Source organism: Protopterus annectens, chromosome 4.part0, assembly GCF_019279795.1.
Source record: "Protopterus annectens isolate FY-2018-M chromosome 4.part0, PAN1.0, whole genome shotgun sequence".
NCBI classification, from domain to species: domain Eukaryota; kingdom Metazoa; phylum Chordata; order Ceratodontiformes; family Protopteridae; genus Protopterus; species Protopterus annectens.
Window position 1 is genome coordinate 772,528,555 of NC_056733.1, and position 21,611 is coordinate 772,550,165.

Genomic DNA, 21,611 nt, shown 5'->3' on the forward strand with positions numbered 1-21,611 from the left:
GGAGCTTATAGGGCTGAGACTTGGCCAAAGGGTTATTTCAATATGAGTGACACCAGGGGGAATGCTAAAGTAGGGCAATGGGAAATGTAGTGAGTGTGAATGAGCCATAAATCATTCCTCTGGAAACACACACACACACACAACTTTACATTTGACAGGACTGAGTTTACAAATGCTACATGAATACTTATTTGTACTATAGTGTTACACAGTTATGACAAGTGTCACATGCACTATAGGGCTGAGGGCTACCAAAGGGAATGTCTACAGTGATTGACATCAGCACATCATGTGATAGAGGCCAATGGGATGTGTAGTGGGTGGGACAGGCCTCATAATGGGATTCTCTATGTCACTGTCTGTCTCTCTCTCTCTCTCTCTCTCTTCCTCATGTCTCTCTGTGTGTATGTTTGACATATTATAGTCTGTTGGCCTTAGATATGTGTGAGTATTCCTATCCAATGTGTGTGAAGCATAAATGGTGTACAATTTAGTGTGTGCACAGACATTTGCAAATGACAGATATGTGTAGTCCACTGTGTTGTCAGACATGGGCTTCATTTCTTTAAGTGTTGGAGCATGCCCAGTATGACCTTCTGTAATGAGTGTGTGAATCCATTCCAGGTAGGGTTGTACTCTACTCCAGGGTTTGGTATTCTACACCTACAGCTAGCAACCTGTTTCTGCAGGATATCTGTAGATAGGTTGACAATATGCAGTCACAATGGGTGAAAGATAGGGGGATACTGTAACTATTGCTGTTTGTACTGCTTGTGTTATATGGTTGGTGTTAGCAGAGATATCCAGACATATGTACTGTTTTACACTGTGATGCATTATGTCATCAACTACTAACAGATATAATTATTTGCTCACAGTTATTTACCTTACAAATACAAGATGAATAAAGCTGAGTCCAGTATTGTGGGCCACAGATTATACATTCTTGCACACTCCTGCCATTCTGGAGGGGTAGCTACAGACACTTGCTGATGGGTCTGTGTAAATGGTCCAGCACCTTGGTAGTATGGTGGCTGTGGATCCCCTTCTTGTACATATATATATATACTTAACAGAATGGCCATATTCTGCTGTGGAGATGACTCTCGGCTGTACAGATTCACCCAGGTGACCCAGAGGCAGGACTCATATATCTGGTCAGTTCCCCTTCACATTGTGGTTTACGAGCAGGTTTGTAGCCACCCATTATGGGTTTGCAGGCAGGGGTAGTATGGGCACACATCAGAGTTTCAGACTTCACACACTCCATGACGTCCATGCATCTACACCCTCCCACTCTGTTATTCTGTCCTCTTCCTAACATTATGTGAGTCTTCTTCTTCTTCTTTTGGCTGCTCCCGTTATGGGTCGCCACAGCAGATCAACTGTTTCCATTTCCTCCTGTTCTCTGCATCTTGCTCTCTCACACCAACCACTTGCATATCCTCTCTCACCACATCCATAAACCTTATCTTAGGCCTTCCTCTTTTCCTGTTACCTGGCAGCTTCATCCTTAGCATCTTTTTCCCAATATACTCTGCATCCCTCCACAGCACATGTCCAAACCAATGTAATCTTGCCTCTCTGGCTTTGTCTCCAAACCTTCCAACCTGGGCTGACCCTGTAATATATTTATTCCTAATCCTATCCATCTTCATCACGCCCAGTGCAAATCCTAACATCTTCAACTCTGCCACGTCAAGCTCTGACTCCTGCCTTTTTGTCAGTGCCACTGTCTCCAACCCGTATAACATAGCTGGTCTCACTACCCTCTTGTAGACCTTCCCTTTCACTCTTACTGGTACTCGTCTGTCACAAATTACTCCGGACACTCTTCTCCACCCACTCCATCCTGCCTGTACTCTCTTCTTCACCTCCCTTCCACACTCACCATTACACTGAACTGTTGATCCCAAGTACTTAAACTCATTCACTTTCGCCACCTCTACACCCTGCATCCTCACCATTCCTCTATCCTCCCTCTCATTCACACACATATATTCTGTCTTAGTCCTGCTGACCTTCATTCCTCTTCTCTCTAGAGCATATCTCCACCTCTCCAGGGTCTCCTCCACCTTTTCCCTACTCTCACTATAGATCACAATGTCATCTGCAAACATCATAGTCCACGGGGACTCCTGTCTGATCTCGTCTATCAACCTGTCCATCACCATTGCAAATAAGAAAGGGCTCAGAGCTGATCCTTGATGTAATCCCACCTCCACCTTAAATGCATCTGTCACTCCCACTGCAGACCTCACTGCTGTCACACTACCCTCGTACATATCTTGTACCATGCTTACATCCTTCTCTGACACTCCTGACTTCCTCATACAATACCACAACTTCTCTCTAGGCACCCTGTCATATGCTTTCTCTAAATCCACAAAGACACAATGCAACTCCTTCTGACCTTCTCTGTACTTCTCCATCAACACTCTCAGAGCAAACATTGCATCCGTAGTGCTCTTTCCTGGCATGAAACCATACTGCTGATGACTAATCATCACCTCCCTTCTTAACCTAGCTTCCACTACTCTTTCCCATAACTTCATGCTGTGACTGATCAGTTTAATCCCTCTGTAGTTACTACAGCTCTGCACATCACCCTTATTCTTAAAAATCGGTACCAAGCACTTTTTCTCCATTCCTCAGGTGTCCTCTCACTTTCCAAGATTTCATTAAACAATCTAGTTAAAAACTCCACTGCCATTTCACCTAAACACCTCCATGCTTCCACAGGTATGTCATCTGGACCAACAGCCTTTCCATTCTTCATCCTCTTCATAGCTATCCTTACTTCCTCCTTGCTAATCCACTGCACTTCATGATTCACTATCCGCACATCATCCAACCTTCTCTCCCTCTCATTCTCTTCATTCATCAACCCCTCAAAGTACTCTTTCCATCTGCTCAACACTATGTGAGTATATGTATATCTACTAACATTATGTGAGTGATATCTGAGAAGTATCCCTATAGTGACTCCTCATCTCATTGGTATTTATGGACTGGTCCACAGTTCTTGCAGTAGGACATGGGGGCATGCTACTGGGATTTGTCAGCATGGCCTTGCATTTGTGTTCTGTTGACTGTGTTAAGTTGTTAGTTAGGACCCCATAAGATACCATACATTGGCACTATGGGTGAGGCACAGGCCTTTGACAGAGGACTGTATGCCATTTGGTAGTGATGCGGGCCATCTGTCACACCTTCCTGTCTGGTGTGGTGGGAAATGTTCCTCCTGCATGTGTTTTCCTTGCTTCAGCTGTTTCCACAATATTCTGTTAAGTAACATAACACAAACACAGAATATCTGCAGGACACCACCAGATACATCTAGACTGCAAAACTGGACTATAGCAGGCCAAACACATGATTGACAATGACCCAGGTTTGAGGCAGGGTACTGTTAATTTCTGATGGGTGTCATCAACTATGGCCGCAGGGCATATCTAGCATTGTTAACAAGATTCCCCATCAGATGTGCCATATGTGGGAGTTGTGTATAGTGACTGGTTTGCCTGCAGACAGATTGTAAATTATACCCTGTACATTACAGACCACCTGACAGTTGATGGAGTGGTAATCTTTACAGTTAATGTACCTTCTTTTCATTTCACCAGGTAGTGTCTTTATTTCATTGTAGGTGCAGTATATGGCTCCAAGTACTTCAGGAACACAGACTATACCACACAAGTCCTGAATGGTATTGGTTCTCTCTTCTGTGGTATGAGGAAACTAGATAGAGTCTCTCATATGCTGTAACATGGCAAAGAAGAACTGGTGGAGTATTCTTGAGGCAGATGCCTGGGATACTTCAATTGTTTCCCTGTTGGTTACTGAAAGGTCCCTGTAGCTAGCATTCTCAAAGCCACACATACCTTGATATCCGCAGGAATAGACACTCCACTGCTGTCATGGGCATGTAAATGAGGGCTACATGTATCAATCAGCTCCTGCATGGTAACTCTATACACACAGAAGCAGTCCATAATTTCGGTGTTGTGAAGGGCATGAAATGTTAAGCATGGATGGATGATGCAGTGTCTCCAAGAGAGATGACATGCAACATTGTGACTACTGGAGTTGAGCACAGCCTACTGCATATACAAATCTGCTACCCCAAACATTTTTCTGCTATTCCCCTCTGGTAATTCCAGGACTTTATGGTAGTCAATTGCTCTGGAATTAGTGCATGTAGTCCAAGAATATATGAGTTTATGGACTGCCTTGCCATGTTGTCTACCCTCATTTGCATACGCTGAGTCCTTCATTTTAATACTGCTGTTCATTACCATGTCATTATACCATCATTAGCATACAATGTGGGATCCTAGGTTACTTAGTCTGTGACACTTTTGTTCACTGTGAACATGAGTCGTGCACACCCTGCATGTGGCCGCTCATCTTACACAATTACTGACCATGAAGCCGAGAATGTTTCTGAATGCCAGGGTTAAGCAAGTACAGCTGTTACCTGAACTTAGTGAAATACTTAGTACTCTATATGCTAAAATGAGCAGATATTTTCTCGCCATTATCAATTTATTTTATTTTATTTACATTTAGGTTACTGGGATAGACCATAAATTACATCATGACCAATTAGAGGTTCAGCCCGGGTTACAACAAAAATGAAAACATTACAACCAACAGTGGAACACAAAGTCAATACAAGCCAGCAGCAACAAGACCGAGAGAGAGAGATCCTATGTAAAATCTTTACATCATGTCGAGGTGTACATTTTACAAGCATAAAAGTCAAATCAGAGGAGTCGCAAGGAAAGAAGGAGCACTTTTAGCTTTGGAAATTGTAAGAGGTAACATATGGTGTATAGAGTACAAAGCAAGAGATAAGTAATGGGAAAGACACAAAATCCAAGGTGACAGAAAAAGTGAAATAGATGGAAGTTGTAAGCTGCCAGTGAGCAAGGAAAAAGAGAAGCTGTCCATACATTTACAGGAAGTAGAAACACTGGTAACCAACACAGTGGTGGTAGAAAAAGGGGTGACATGTGAGGAAATTAACCTAGTACAGAGTACCGATAAGTTCTATGTCCTACATTCTGGCGTTTGTATTTCTCAGACAGATACAGTCTTGACTTGGGGCCTGAACTTAGTGTAGTTAATATGCTTGATGAGGTAGAGAGGAAGGGATTGCCACAAGTGCAGAGAACCTGGAGTCAGAGTTATGTTGTTTAGTAGATGGGGTATGGAGAGTACAGCCGACTGTACCCTGGCTTCTGAGGTTGTAGGATAGCGACTAGTTTCATTCTTCTTCTTTTGGCTTTTCCTAGTTAGGGGTCGCCACAGCAGATCACCTGTCCGCTCATGATTGGTAGTGGAGTTTTATGGTGTCGAGTTGCCAGCCCGGCGCCCAACCTTTCACAGAAGGTACACACACACACAAACACTCACACCTAGGGCCAATGTAGAGTGTCCAATCCACCTACAGCATGTCTTTGGGATGTGGGAGGAAACCCATGCGACCACAGGGAGGGCATGCAAACTCCACACAGAAGGCACCCCAGCCGAGGATCGAACTGGATAACCTCTTGCTGTGAGGTGACAATGATAACCGCTGCGCCACCGTGGCCGCCCAAGTGACTAGTTTCATTACAAGTGGAAAACAGGCATCTTGGAGGAGTCATTTGAATAGTTGTAAGTCCAGAAGGAGGTTGGAACTGGCTTGTACTGGGAACCACTTTACCTTGGATAAAGGAAGGCAGTGGTGTTCGTGGTGAAGGGAATTGTTGATTAAGTAGCATATTTTACTAGATAAGGTCTGTACTGCTGTTATGTCTTTCCTAGAGGAGATGGCAAAAAACTGTAAGCCAAACTCAAGTTGTGCGAGCAGTACACCTTCCTCAGTGGCTGCCATAGCTGGTGATGAAAGGGACTGAGACATTTTACTGAGTTCAAAAAGGAAGGTAGTTGATTTTAGAGCTAAGATTTTGAATAAACTCCTGAATGTTAAGAAAGTGGTTGAGCCATATGCCTAGGGATTCAAATAAAGTGATGGCTTTGATAAGGTTGTTTTGCAGCTCAAAAAGCTTGAGGGAGCTGGGTACTTTGGAAAACGTTTTCTTAGTACCAAAGGACATAGTCTTGTTTTTTTTTTTTTGCTTTTTGTTTTTGGGAGGGGGATGTTAAGGAAAAGCTTTTGGGAGGTGAGCCAGTGGTTTAGGTCCAGAAGATCAGTTTGTGACATACCTCTCAACCTCTTAAAGTCAGAAACATGGACAAAACAATAAAAAAGTGGTGCAAATAGGAACAATTTTGAAGTATTCCTCTTACAAACTTAGAAAATTGATAGAATGACAGGTTTGCATTAGCATGCATTTTCTGAAGGTTATGAAGTCTAAAACTCAAACGTCTGTCATTATTTTCTAACTTCAATCTTTAATGATTTGCTACAAATTTGACAGAAAGCCACAACTTATGAAATATGGACCAAAAATATAAGGCACAAATCTGGACATTCTGCAAAAATCTGTACAGTTGAGAGGTGTGGTTTGTGGTTGGGTTTCGATGACCTTTTTTACTGGTTTGGATGTAGATAACCATGTCACTGGCATATAAGAGGAGTTGTAACTGGGGTAGGTCAAGGAGTAATTTAGTTATAAAAGTTGTATTGGATTAGATTTGTAGATAACCATGTCATTAGCATAAAGCCAATTGTTTATCATCCTTGTCTCTCTGTTCAAAAAATGCCAGTCAGATGAATGTGCTACCTTGCAAGTGGAGTGAAATGGCTTTTATTTTTACGTTTTTGTTAATAAACACATACAAATGAAAAGTATGTCAGCACATTCCTGGGGACTGATTAAACAGCCTAGCACAAGCTAAAATGGCCTTGCTCCCATGAAGAGCTAATTTGCAATTCATAAACATGTTAGCCTCATTATGGTAAGACCTCATTATCAGCTAATTTGCGTGTCTCTGAATTGCAGTTAGTACCTTCCCTAATCATCATAATAGTTTATGTGTCATTATAGCACATTTATAGAATCCCTGGTTATCTTGTGTTTCCTCTCAAACCCTGTAATAGTTGAAGTGCCATTATGGCATGTATCTAGTATGTCCTGATGGCTACAGGGTTGCCCCACTCTGATCACTGTAATACTGTAAAGTACCATTATGGCACTGCCATGGTGGCTAGTGTCCCCCCATCACCGATTCCCTGTAGTGATTAGAGTGCTGTTACAACACTTAACTATACTGTTTCCCTGGTGTCTAGTAGCTCTCCCAACACCTAAACACCATAATGTTATCAGTACCATTAAGGCACTTACATTTGGAGTACTCTCTAGTGACTAGCGTTTGCTCCCCATTCCAGATCCCTGTATTCACACCAGTGTCATTAAGGCACTCAGGCTGAATGTTTCCCTCATGTTTAGTGACTCCTACCCCCCGATCCCAATGCCATGGTCATAGAAGGTAGTTGAGTATGGCTACTTGGCCATGTCCAATACCACAACGTGGCGGGGTAGCCATGCTGATTTACACAGCAGAGTGATTTCTTGAATCATTCTGTGTGTAGATGCCTTCCTGGAGGTGGTTCTGTGGGAGAGGGAAAATGGAGAATTAGCATATGCTTCTCCCCTGGACTGCCTCATTAGCATTCAGCATGGTTACGGGGCTAGCCCTACATGGCACTGCACATCTTCATGCTAAAGCACCGTACAGCTCGGTGTTAGGGAAGCTGGCAAATAGAAAAATAGCAGTGCTCTGTGTATCTTTCTGAATCCCCCATTGTTTCCTAGTGAAGATAAGAAGATGATAAATACATTTTTAGAATATCTTTACAACTAATGGCATTTCAGTCCGAGTGCCTGCTGGTAGCAATCTTGCTAATCTTGTTGCCCCTGAATGTCTTTCCCATGGCAGTACAGAACTGAAACCTGTAATACGTCTAAAGAGCAGTAAAAGCTACAAAGGTGCTGTGGTCTTCCCACTCATAAATATTGCATTTGGAGTAATACAAATAAACACATGCATAAACATATAAACAAGCCCAGTTTACCGGTCTATTGATGTATGCAAACTATTTGAGATAACAAGGAATGTACATTCAAATGAGGGCTTACATAATTTAAACCACATTAATTCCCACATGCCAAGTAAAATACCTTCAAGGTCCTCTTTTTTTTAATCCTTTGTGTATCAGTGTGTTGGTATTTGACAAATGTAAAATGCATAACAGGAAAATAGTAGCATCATACAGAAATAAGACAATATTGAGTTATCTACTTAAGCATCTTCTCAAAATAATATGACACTTTTATCTATCTACACAACAGTAAAAAAAAAAAAAGATCCCTTTTCTTACTCTGACATTCCATTTCCTCTCCTTACAGACCTATAACATAACCAAGCCACCACTGCTTTACTAAAGCTGAACTAACTGAAAAAGTTTTCAGAAAATATTAACATGTTGCACAGATAACCGCCAGATGAATTTATCTGGAAAAATGCAGCGATCTATGACAGTTCTACCCAAATCAGAAATCTAGATGTCTGTGACATCACTTATGATGTCACAGATGGCCATTAAGAATGCACTGCATCATCAAAATTCTAGAGAATAAGACAAGGAAATCTCACAATATCATTAAAGTCAAATTGACTCAAGTTTTCACAGCTGAAGCTATAAACTGCTTAAGCAGAGAAGCAGCTCTCCTGTAGACATGGACGATGCTAAATTCTTAAAACAACATGGTTATATTATGGGTTTAACTTTAGGAGAAGGATCTTATGCCACGGTGAAGTCTGCATACTCCAAGCAACTCAAAGCAGATATAGCTGTGAAGATAATAGACAAGAAAAAAGTGAATGATGATGATATTTGGGAGAAATTCCTACCAAGGGAACTGGAGATATTAAAATTAGTGAATCACAAAAATATTGTAAAAACTTATGAGATGTTTGAGAACCACAGTGGAAAGATTTACATTATCATGGAGCTTGCAGTTCATGGGGATTTACAGAAATATATACAGTCCAGAGGGACACTCCCAGAAGATATGTCCCAAAAGATGTTTCTTCAGTTAACAATGGCCATAAAGTACTGTCATGAAATCAATATTGTACACAGAGACCTGAAGTGTGAAAATCTTCTTTTGGACAGTAACTATAATATCAAGCTGTCAGACTTTGGGTTTTCAAGATACTGTGCTTGTGATGAAAAAGGGTGTATCATACTAAGTCAAACATTCTGTGGTACAGTTGCTTATGCAGCACCAGAAATGTTACAAAATAAACCTTACCAACCAAAGATCTCTGACATCTGGAGCATGGGTGTTGTTTTGTTTGAAATGATCTTTGGCTCTATGCCATTCGATGGCTCTAATATCAAACAGATAGTACGTGTTCAGAAAAAGCACAAAGTGAACTTTCCAAGATCTAAATGTGTAACATCGGAGTGTAAAGACTTAATTGTCTGCTTACTTCATCCAGCTGCAAAGAAACGACCTACTATTGAGACGATTCTGGCTCATCCCTGGATGAGGCCTACAAAACCTGAAAGTGCAGATGATGGAAAGAAGCCATGGAAAATGCTCTCAAACAGCAGACATGCACAAAGAGCAACTAAAAAACAATTCAAACTCAAGCAACAGAAAAAACTATTCAAAATCAAGACACTAGCAATGAATATAAATTACACGATAAAGCCAAAACTAACACCAGATAAAATCAGAACACAGCTGAAACAGAATGCAAAAAATAAATCTAAACCTGATGCAGAATGAAGTAAAGGAGTATAGAAGAGTTACTGTTTAATACAAAATGTTGTCAAATCAAATCTGTAACGATGCTGTAACAGCTGGTTCAACAAAGAGCATTAATCACATAATGCAGACACGTACAATCAGTGAATAAACTTAATAATAACTGCTAACGTTTATACAGTAGGAGTTAAGTATTAAAAAAATGAGAATATTTATCTGCTGTGGACTGCATCTAAAGTTAGATATGAGATGCACAACTAATAAAAAGTATTTCTCCTTCTAAAAGAAAGTGTGGCAAGCAGTTTTCATTGTTAACTGATCTACCTACAAACAGCATTTGTGCTGTGTGGTATTCAATAGAGCTACTCTGTATATACATATATATTTGGTAGCTCACCTTTCCATCAAATCAGAAACTCATCACCATCTGGCAGAACTGCTTTAGCTGATCAAAATATAACAGCTTTGCCAGTACAAGATCATGGTGCAATAAGTATCGGGGAGTATGCACTTTTGTCCACTGTAGTGCAATCTCAGAGATGGTATGTATAATTAGCACAGGGTTTGGGGGGCACAGGAGAGCATGCCCTACTGCAAAAAAAAGTGTGATTTTTTTTTTAATCCTTTGTGTATCAGTGTGTTGGTATTTGACAATTAGGTGAAAATCATTGTAGGACTGGATAATTGTGGTTTGATGGACGTTTATGATTCCATATATATTATACATCATATATATACATATAGATATAGATCTCTCTCTCTCTCTCTCTCTATATATATATATATATATATATATATATATATATATATATATATATATATATATATATATTTATATATATATATATATATATATATATATATATATATATACATGATTGCATTATGTATGATCGAACTTACTTAATATCAAATTTAAAAGAACAGCATTAAGAAGTTTGAAAGTACATAATATCGAACACCCTAAATATCGAACCTACAAAGGATCAAGAAAGGAAAACTATTTATTTTCCAGATCTTTACATGAAAATCCCCCACAACACTAGCGTCAAATTCATCTAAATACTGGCTGTGTTACAGGAAGTTTTTTTTTGTTTTGTTTTTTTTTTTTTTTTAAGGTAAGGCACCTATTGCTATGGTGGGCAGGAGGTTGCAGTTCATTTAATCTAAAAACAAAACAGTGGCACATTTGATCAAAAGTTCATTTGATCTAAACCACAAATGACTGAATCTCATTTGATCTAAAAGTATGTCAGCTTACATAAAATGATTGTTGGTTTGGTTTTGGAGTATATGAATTATAATGCAAATTACTATTAGTAAAACTTCCTTGCTAATTCCAATTGTTAAGTTGTATCTCCATGTCTAGACGTCTGTATGAGCAACAGCAGTCATTCAGTGTGTCAGGAGTATTCGCTTTTCTACAAGATTGTGCAGCTTTGGACTTAGTATATTTAAGTTAGGGGTTTGTGGGAAAAGGGGGTTACCCCCTGCCAAAAAATGCTTTTGGAGATATATTTAGTGCATGAATCATTTTCAGTGAAATTAGTTCCAATTTTTTGTGGTTTTGATCAAATCGACCACTATTTTTTGTTTTTAAATCAAATGAACATTCAATCAAATAAATCATAATTATATATAGTAAACTGGGGTTAGTTTTGAAATATTCTGCCTATTGATTTTCAGACAAGCGTCAACTATGTGAAATGTTAGAGGCAATTATATTATGCTGAAAAACACATGCATCATGTAGTCTGTCAGTCATTATTTTATTTCAGACTCTGCCAGCTATGAAATTTATCGGATACGTATTACTGAAATTTATAAATCCTGTAAGTTCAAACATAGAAGCTGCAAATGTTTATTTTCAGATTTTCAAATGTGACAAAGTAATGTCCTTTTATTACAACTAATCTAAATATAGCATTTTTTTTTCAAGTCAAATGTTTCAACTGTCCGCTATTCCGAATTTTTAAACATTTGCTTATTTTAACTTGGTAAGACCTACCAGAAAGAGTTATTATGTAAGTGAAGGATGAAGTTCTCCAACCCAGGACTCCAGTACAGAGCTAATTATCAGCTTATAGCCGTAATCCTCCCATAATCCTCCATGGTATCCTAACAGCATCTGGTATCTTCAAATATGAAATTTAGGAATTGACTGAGATAATGTCTGAAGGGGATTACTGTACTGCAATACTTATGTTCTCATGTTACTGGCATGCCTGAGTAATTTTATTTAACTAGATTCAATGTTTGGTTCCAAAGTCCTTTGTGACCAAGTCAAGGAGATTCATTTCAGTCTACCCTTCCTGAGGAAAAGTAAAACCAGCAGCAACCTATGATGCACAGAAGAAATTTATCATTATTTGTAAGGCAGACAATGTCACTCAGATCAGAAAGAAGAAAGGTTCGTGGGCAAGTCAAACTTTCACCAAGGAGGAGGTTCGTTGGTATGAATTTATGCTATCTTCCCATTAGGTACAGTAAACACAGAGACAAATATTGTTCACATATGAATTTAATTAAAACTGAGAACTTTCCTCTAACAAAAATGCAGACCATCAGACTTCTAATGAAGTCTGTATTTTTGTGAGAGGAAAGCACTCAATTTTAATTAAATGTGTATGTGAACAATATGCTTATTGGTGTTTGCTTGGGCAGATTTGGGAGCTTTTCTTGCTGCACTGGATTTAAAAGTTAGCTGTAGTATGATGTCTGGAGTTTACTGTATAATATTAAGGCTGAGTTGCTGATGAGATCCAGTTTGTAGTTCTGGGTTCGATTCTCTCAGTCTCCATTTACATACTGGGCAACTCTTAGCATATAACATAACAAGAAAGTGCTCCTGGTTACCCATGTGAAAAGTAGAACATGAGGCTCATGTGTTTTACAAGTTAACAAGTAAAGAAAATAAAAACAAATACTGTAAAAGCAGTGACTAGTAAACCTTTGTCAGAGGAGGTGATGAAGTTGTTTGGGGGTGGAAAGGGAGGAGGCAATGCTTGATGCTAGGAAACCAATGACCAATAACAAAGGCAAATGCACAGAGGCTCTTGCTTAGAGTGCATCTAAGAGACCTTAGTTCATTTCAGTGATTGAGGAACCAGCCAGGAGGGTGGGAGTGAGTAATCATCTCTGGTTATGCATCCTATGGTGAATGGAGTTGATGCAATTCTGTCATTGGAGCGCCAACATGCTGAGTGGCTGGATGTTGTAGATCCAAGCACAGGTACCCAGGTGGTACAAACTTCATAAGGAGTATACCAGGACTGTAGCCAAGGATCACAACAGTACATACTCAATGGTTTTGTCATAAGGACACTCTCCAACCAACAGGAGAGAGGAAAGTTTGGTACTTCAAAAAATATCATCTAACCTCAAAGGATGATGGTTATTTATTTTTTTTATTTTTATTTGACATTTGTTTACCGGGATGTTTAGTGAAATAATTGATGAGAAAGTTGCAGTAATAAACTTCAAGTACAATGTGGTAATAAGTTCCAAGTACGTTCAGGTAGTAATATTCAATACACTAGAGTAGGAGTGGACTGACAGTATGGAGGTCTGAGGCAGGTGAAAAAATAAAACACTGGTAAACAACTTAGATACCCATTGCATAATAGTAAAGTAGGTATTTGCATAATGCATTATGCATCTTTTCTCAGGGATATAAGGAGATGAGAAAGGAATGACCAGACCCATCTGGCAAACTATAAATTTGTCAAGAGGACAATGATTATAGGTAGTTACTAGGCATACACTTTAAGGAGGCCAATACGGAGCCTAGCTCAAATTCCCAATTGTCCTAAAGCACTCTCTTTTTAAGTGACTTGCTCAAGGTCAACAATAAGACAAATAAAGGCTAACAGAATCAAACCTTGTACCACAGCAAGTAGCTCATTAGCAGCTCATAGCCTCTATGTTCTGTACAAAGTGCCAGACTCAGATATATAATTCCAATAAAAGTCTTCATAGTGGTGTGACAATAAAATGTATTCAAAAGTTATATTCTATAGCCGTCCCTGGACTTTGGGAAATGTAGGCCATGCCAGTGGTAAGATATCCTCCATGGAGAGATGTTTAACATAACTCAATAGGGAGGTCCTCTCTGGAATTACCTTTATCATTTGTCTTAGGCAGGTACCTGCTACCTAGTGCACTCCTACAGGTAAGATATGCTAAGACATTCCTCCTGTTCTTTGCTAACCAGGTCAGAGAATTTTATATTGTCACTTAGTATGTCAGCATCATACAGTTCCTGTCACCCACCCCCAATTACTTACTCATCCCCAGAGTGTGGACAAACAATACAAGGGATAAGGGACAGGAATATAACAAGCGTATGATTTTCATGAAGGATGTAGATGAGGTAAGAATGAAACGGGCTGTTATATTCTGTGAGTATTACTCACACTACTACAGACAGCCAACTGATATATAAGACACAATATTAGGTGTCTGTATGTAAAGGGAAGAGAGTGGGGAAATAGGATAGCATTTATTTATTCTTTTTTTGCTCACCAGGAAATTAACCCTTTGCTGCATCCTTTCTTAGTATGTAACTTAGGGTATATTAACTCGCTGTGGTACAGTGGTAGCGTTGTTGCTTACAGCACGAGGTTCTCCTGTTTGAGTCTCGGCTGGAGTGCCTTCTATGTGGAGTCTGCATGTCCTCCCACAGTCGAGTGGCCTCCGAAAGACATGCATGAACGGGCGTGCCTTCGCTGAAGGTTGGGCGTCGGGCAGGCAACTCAGCACCATAAAAATCGACTGCCAATCATTAGCGGACCGCAGTTCTGCTGTGATGACCTCTAACCGGGAAAAGCCAAAAAGACAAACAAACACTGCAAAATGTCATTATTAATAATTTAAATGATGCTAACTACTTAATCACAAGCATTTACAGAAGCTGCTAGGAAACAAGGGCCAGAGACACAAACACTTGCCTCTTAGAGTCCTGTGGGGAGCACAGACATTTTAGCTTCTGAATTAGGACAGTACTGAGACCAAGTGACTGAGACTGGAGGGCATTAAACCTGATACCTTTTCAGAGGAAGTTGACAGAAATGAGACTGAAGAGCAGGCTAGTTGGATTCCTGATGGTCAGTGACCTATTAGACACAGCAGTGTGGCTTCACTAAGCAGACATCCTAGCAGTCCACAGTTATAGAGTATTACAATCCATTCATCACTAAAGTGGACATGAGAACTACAGTAGATGTAGTCTGTCAGGATTTTAACAATGCTTTTTTGTTCAGGGCTACACGAAAGATGATGACCATGAAAGGTGTGACTGTGTAGCCATGACTGGTAGAGTGCTATGGGAAGAAAACTGGTTAAAGTGGGTGGTGAACAGGGGCACAATAAGGAATGCAGCGGTATACAAGAAGTCAGATGAACGGTGGAATGCTTCAGGTGTGGTACTGGTACCAAACAGTATTTTTACTGCCAGTGTTATAGGACATATCATGAGCTGTAAGATCACTGTGTTCATGGATTACTCTGTAGGACGGATACTACAGAGGCTTGCATCCTTGTCAAAACAGCAGCATTTGGGAGATCAGTATTAAAACAAAAAAGGCAATGCATGTTTTGGCAAAGAATCCCACAATGACCTATTTCTGGAACAGGGGAGACACTAAACACAGTAGCAAGGCAAAGGGTATGTATGACTGTTTATTAAGTATAATCTTAAAGTGAAACACATCACTCAATGCAGTATGACAGAAGAAAAACTCTTGAGTGCAAAGCTAGAGGCACAGATTCCAGGAAGCCAACCCTCTGGTCTATGCTGCAGAGCACTGATAAACATATATGTGTAGTTCTGCATGCAGCTCTGAGGCCATATCTGAACATAGATACCAGGGTAGTGAGTAGAGTAAAGAGGGGGTAGTTAAGATGAATGGAAGCCCAGAGGAGGTAGAATAAGAGAACAGATTGATACACGCTACAGAAAAAAAGGATGGTGGATATGATAACACCAACAGGATCTTGCAAGCCACAAAGAGCTCTATCTTCAAAGTGCAGAGTGGAAGAAGAAGAAATAACAGACACATAGGATACAGAGGCTGTGGGAGGGCATCTAAAGATAATATTTATGTAGAAAGTTGTTACACCATGAACTTAATGCCAATTAAATCACAGAAAAGCAGATGGCATGAGGTAAAACAAGAAAAAATGGACAATAGGTGTATTTCTACTTGGCTAAAGTACACAACTGAAGGGACCTAATTGGTCAGATAGCCTCTTTCTGCTACTTGCCTCAGATGTATTGAATGTTGACATATGTATATATTTATTTTATAGAAATTTACATTTTTATACATCCATAAAAATACATAAAAACATAAAAATATATGCATCAACAACCACGTAAAATATAAATATTATATGTGCAACAGATACAATTCTATTATGAATGATCAAAATGCCCAAATGCTGAAAAGAAAAACACTGTCAAAAACATTCTAAATGTTCATAATACTGAAACCCCAGTAACATTGAAAGCACAAAAGACCACTAAAGGAAAATAATTTCTTTTTGCAGTCTTTACACTATAACTCTCTTGTAACACAAAGCCCTATTTTGTCTGAACAGGGGTAGTGTTCAGGAAGGGTTTTCCTAAGGTAAGATGTAAGGTTAGAGTTAGGAGCAGGGGCAGGCTTCACGGTTATTGCTAAGGTGGGCAGGGGGACTTTGCCCCCACACCTTTCAACTGTCCAGATTTTCACAGAATGTCCAGATTTTTGCCTCATATTTTTGTTCTGTTCCTCATAAAATTTGTGGTTTTCTGACAGATCACTGAGGACTGAAGTCACTAAATAATTACATACATTTGAGTATCACACTTGTTTCATACTTCATATCCTATAGAAAATATATGCTAACAGAAATTATATTATTCTAGCAACTTACTAAGTTTGTAAAAGCAATATTTAAAATCTGTTCCTATTTTTGAGCCTTCGTCCCCCCATAATTTTAGGCTTTGTCCATATTTCATGCACTAAGAGGTTGAGAGGTATGTTTGCCCCCCTCATCCTCCTTAGTAATACCTGCTAACACTAACCCTACATCTGACATTAGAAAAACATTTTCTGTAAAAATACCACTACCGCACACACACACACACACACACACACACACACACACACACACACACACACACACACACACACACACACACACACTCTCTCTCTCTCTAAATCTATTCCCATATGTAACCCAAATTTTAACCCTAACCCACAAGTACGCACAAATCCACTCCCACTCATACTGAAAACCCACTAATGTTTAAAAATGCAAACATTTTGCAATGTTTAGCAAAGCAAACTGCACTGTAATTTATTAAGCAAATGTATGTTTTATAAATTGCAGGGGAGCAAGAAATCTGGACAAAGCCATAAATAAAAGTGGGACAGAGGCCCACAAATAGGGTCAGTTTTTAAATATTGCTCTTACAAACTTCAACTTCTTCATTTTGGATGTCCTTGACCATGATGAAAGGGGTGGCCCCTGGGTACTTTTGTTAGAAAGGAAAGAATTAACATGGCAAACCACTCCCTTATACTGTTCTAGCATGTTGAGTGGCAGATTACTGGCATCGTCTCCAGTTCAGCTGGTCAATCTGGGTATCTTGAGACAATGCTACAATTGTCTCATGTACACAGACAACCCTCTCCTACTCCCAACAAACATAAATACATGTGAGAGATGCAACTATATAGCCAAACTGGAGTCTGAACTCTCTCAACTCAGGGCTGGCATGACCAGACAGGAGGAGATGGCAACCACACACACAACAATCCCAGTCCCACATAGACCTAACACAACTGCAAACCAAACACATAAAAACACAAAGACATACTTGGCGGCTCTAATAAAAAACTTACCAAAACAACAGAGGCTCCCAAAGCAGACATCCAAAAATCCACCACCTCAAAACAAAACACATGCAACACATACTTCAATAAATCAGTGTGTCAACCAATTGCAGCCCTTAAGGCCAAACACCTTGCCTGATACACTAGTAATAGGTGACTCCATAGTCAGACACACTGATGTCCCACTGACCAGGCTGAACAAGGAGAAGGTGACTGTGAGCTGTCTATCAGGAGCTAGGATCCGCCACATAACACACGCACTCAGGTCACTCCAAAGCAAGTACAAATATGACTCCGTCATTGTCCATGCTGGTGTGAATGACCTGAGACGTACCTCCCTGGACTACATGAAAAGAGACATAGAGGAGCTCTCGATTATGTAGCCCAGACTGGTATGACCCTGACCCTGAGCAGCATCTTGCCCTCACCAAGAATGATACCACAATACAAAGACAAGATGATCAGCTTTAACAATTGGCTCAAGTACTGGTGTCATTCTAAGGGGATCCAATGTCTGTCTGCCTGGGATGATATATTGGACAAGCCACGCTGCTTTGCAAGGGATGGCTTACACCTGTCACCACTGGGCTTCCGGATATTGGCTAAGGCTCTTGCCACCCCCATAGTGCCTTTTTTAGGCAAGGCTCAAAAGACAAACCCACCTCCTTAGAGAACAAAAATGGAAAAAAACTAAGGGTAATGCTGCTCAACGCCAGAAGTCTAAATCTCAAGATGCAGGCACTTGATGCACTCCTCAGCATGGAGAACATCAACGTCTGTGCAGTAACTGAAACCTGGTTCAAGGCTCCTGAGAGCACCCCAGCGCTACCAGGCTATACCTCGTATCATGCTTTTCAGCCCCAAAACCCGGGCTGAACCACAAAGGGAGGAGTGTCCATATTCATAAAGGACACCCACACCTCCAGGTTAGTAGCAACACATGAAGCATCAAAGACCATACAGGTGCAACTAACCATAGGCAAAACTGCTATACAACTGGTAGCATGTTACAGACCACCCTCCCAATCTCAAGAACCCCACTCAGCCTTCCTGAAGACATTGGAGGATATGAATGTATCACAAAATACCATCATACTGGGAGACTTCAACTACCCAAACATAGATTGGGTACATTATTCTAGCCCTAATATCCTAGCCCAAAGGTTCCTGGAATTCATAAATTCAAATGCACTGGAACAACTAGTCACCTCTCCCACTAGGGGAGATAATATACTAGACCTGATCATCACAAACATGGGGACAAAATGCTCCACAACGGAAGTATACCCCTCACTAGTGAGATCTGATCACAAACTAATCACCCTGGATATACATATCCCACCTCCACCCCAGCACAAAAGACAACAGTGAAAAACTTCTCAAAAGCAGACTTCACTCTTCTTAAGACTGAGATGGTATCCTTTAAGCCCACTGTGCCAGTGGATACCACATCCCACAATGCCGAATCCTTCACAAATGCTTTCTATGGACATCTCCAAGAATGCATGGATCATGCAATCCCAAACAAATCCAAGTCCCTCTCCACCAAATGTAAGCATCCTGTCTGGTGGACCTCAGCCATAAACAAATTGTATAACAAAGAAGGAAGCTACTGCACGTCAGAGCAAAATCCCATGAAGGGAAGACATCTCTGATCAACATTAGCAGAAAACTACGTTCTCTCATAAAACATCCAAGGCAAACTTTGAGAGAAAAATCGCTAAGGACACTAAAGATAACCACAAAGCCTTCTTCAGCTATGTTAGAAACCTGGGCGGAAACCCTCAGATATGCTCAGAGTTGGTTCACATGAACCCACAGATATTGCCAACATTCTGGCTGACAGGTTCAGTGCAAATTTCTCCCTCCTTCACCCCAAAAGAAGAAATACTTATCCCAGCTGACTGTAATCTCCCTGTCATCTCAGATGTCCAAGTGAGAACCACCTAAACAAAGCAAAAACACAGCATCAATGGGATCTGATGGTATCCCGGGTGCGTGTTACGTGAACTCCAAGAGGAGCTAAACCCACACATAAAAATGCTATTTAACCTTAGCCTTACTTCGGGATATGAACCTGAATACTGGCATACAGCAACAGTGGTCCCACTCCACAAGGGGGTGCCTCTACAGACCCTGAAATTACCGCCCCATAAGCTTAACTAGCCTGGTCTGCAAAGCTATGGAAAGAATCATTATGGAACTCATAAACAGAGACATAGGGGACCTACAGACACTTAACCACACCCAGTTCGGCTTTGTAAAGGGCAGATCCTGCCTTTTAAACCTGGTTGACTTTTTCGAAACAGTCACTAGAGCCATTGATGAGGGCAAAGCAGTCCATACAGCATACCTGGACTTGGCTAAGGCCTTTGACACAATACCCCACTCAGGCATCATAGATAAGCTAAACAGCTTAAAAGTAAACCCTTATGTCACTAGATGGGTTGCAAACTGGCTAAAGGACAGAACCCATAAAGTTAAAATCGCTGGAGCAATGTCAGACTCAAAGCCAGTCACAAGTGGTGTCCCACAGGGATCTGTCCTGGGACCCCTCTTGTTCGGCATTTATTTCTCAGATGTTAAAGCAAACATGGGAGGGCTGTGGCTGACAAAGTTCACAGATGACTGCAAACTAGGTGCCATAGTCGATACACCAGCAGACACACACATCCTACAAAAAGGCCTCACTGATACGGACAACTGGTGCCGTAGTCATGGCCTTAAACTAAATGCCAAAAAATGTATAGTCATCCCTTTTGGAAAAAACAAAGTACCCACAAATTATCACATAGACAGCAACCCACTGAGTACAGAAAAGTAATCAGAGACCTAGGGACCCAAGTAGACAGCGACCTCTCATTTGACACCCACTTTGCCAAAGTGGTTAGAAAAACATTCTACCTTGCACACCTCATCATGAAGGGATTCATATCCAGATCCAAGGATGTCATTGTACCCCTATATTCCTCCCTCATCAGACCCATGATTGAGTACAATGCCCCATTTGGTATGTACCTCACCTGGCATTTGCAACAGCTGGAGAGACCACAAAAGTACCTCACCAAAAGGATCAAGGGTCTCCAACATATGTCTTATTCTGCCAGACTAAAGAAACTTCAGCTCTATTCAGTAGCATACCGCCTGCTCAGAGGTGATCTCTGCCTGATGTACAAGGCCATGTCCAATCAGGATCTGATGGACATGCTCCACCTCAAAAAATCCAAATCCATCAGGACCATGAGAGCTAAAGACTTAAACCTCGGCACAAGTATGAATAGGACATGCTGGAGGGATAGATTCATAACCCAGAGGCTTCCCATGCTTTGGAACAGGATCCCAGTTCGTATTAGGCAGAGCCCCTCACTGACTCTCTTCAAGAAGAATTTTGATGAGTGGATGGGAGATCGTAAGTTTACCCCAGGGGTCACATCTGTGTCACTGCTAGACAGGGGCACAGTAAACTAATTCTATTTTATAAGGGGACCTTCATTGTGTCACTACTAGACAGAGGCACAGTATTCTAGATTTATTCTGTACATTTTTGTACCATTTCATGGGGTGGCAAAAGCCACATCACTATGGCTAGGCTTACAAATGCCCCAGGGCAGATAGCCTAGTACTATACTATGAAACTATGAAACTAAATGGCTGCCAGCGGCCAGGTTTCAATGACTGTCTCTCCATTTCTTGCCTTCTAAAATTAAAGGCAATGGGGAGATAGTTTAATTTTTAAAATTTTTTTCATGTATTTATATTTATGCATCTTTGGATCTGTTTATGAAATGCAGTTTCCTTTAAGTGCAATAACGATCATGTTGGGATGTCATTTCCCACTTTTGATTTGACTGGTTAGGATGGTGGGCATATTCTGACTTCTGCTTTTAAAATAAGCGCTTTTAGTGGTTGGTACTTTGTCTGATGAAGTCTCCAATATTTGATGATGAAAGTACTTATTTTATTGTGATTTTCTGCGAATAAACGTGACTACAAC

At 40.5% G+C, this 21,611-nt stretch overlaps 1 protein-coding gene across 1 annotated transcript; it reads left to right on the forward strand.

Annotated features, from left to right (window-relative positions):
* The first annotated feature begins 8,622 nt into the window (after nucleotides 1-8,622).
* On the forward strand, nucleotides 8,623-9,804 carry LOC122800145 (testis-specific serine/threonine-protein kinase 1-like). Its single transcript, XM_044069662.1, has one exon. The coding sequence runs from the start codon at nucleotides 8,694-8,696 to the stop codon at nucleotides 9,753-9,755; it is 1,062 nt and encodes a 353-aa protein (XP_043925597.1). The 5' UTR covers nucleotides 8,623-8,693; the 3' UTR covers nucleotides 9,756-9,804.
* Nucleotides 9,805-21,611: the final 11,807 nt, after the last annotated feature.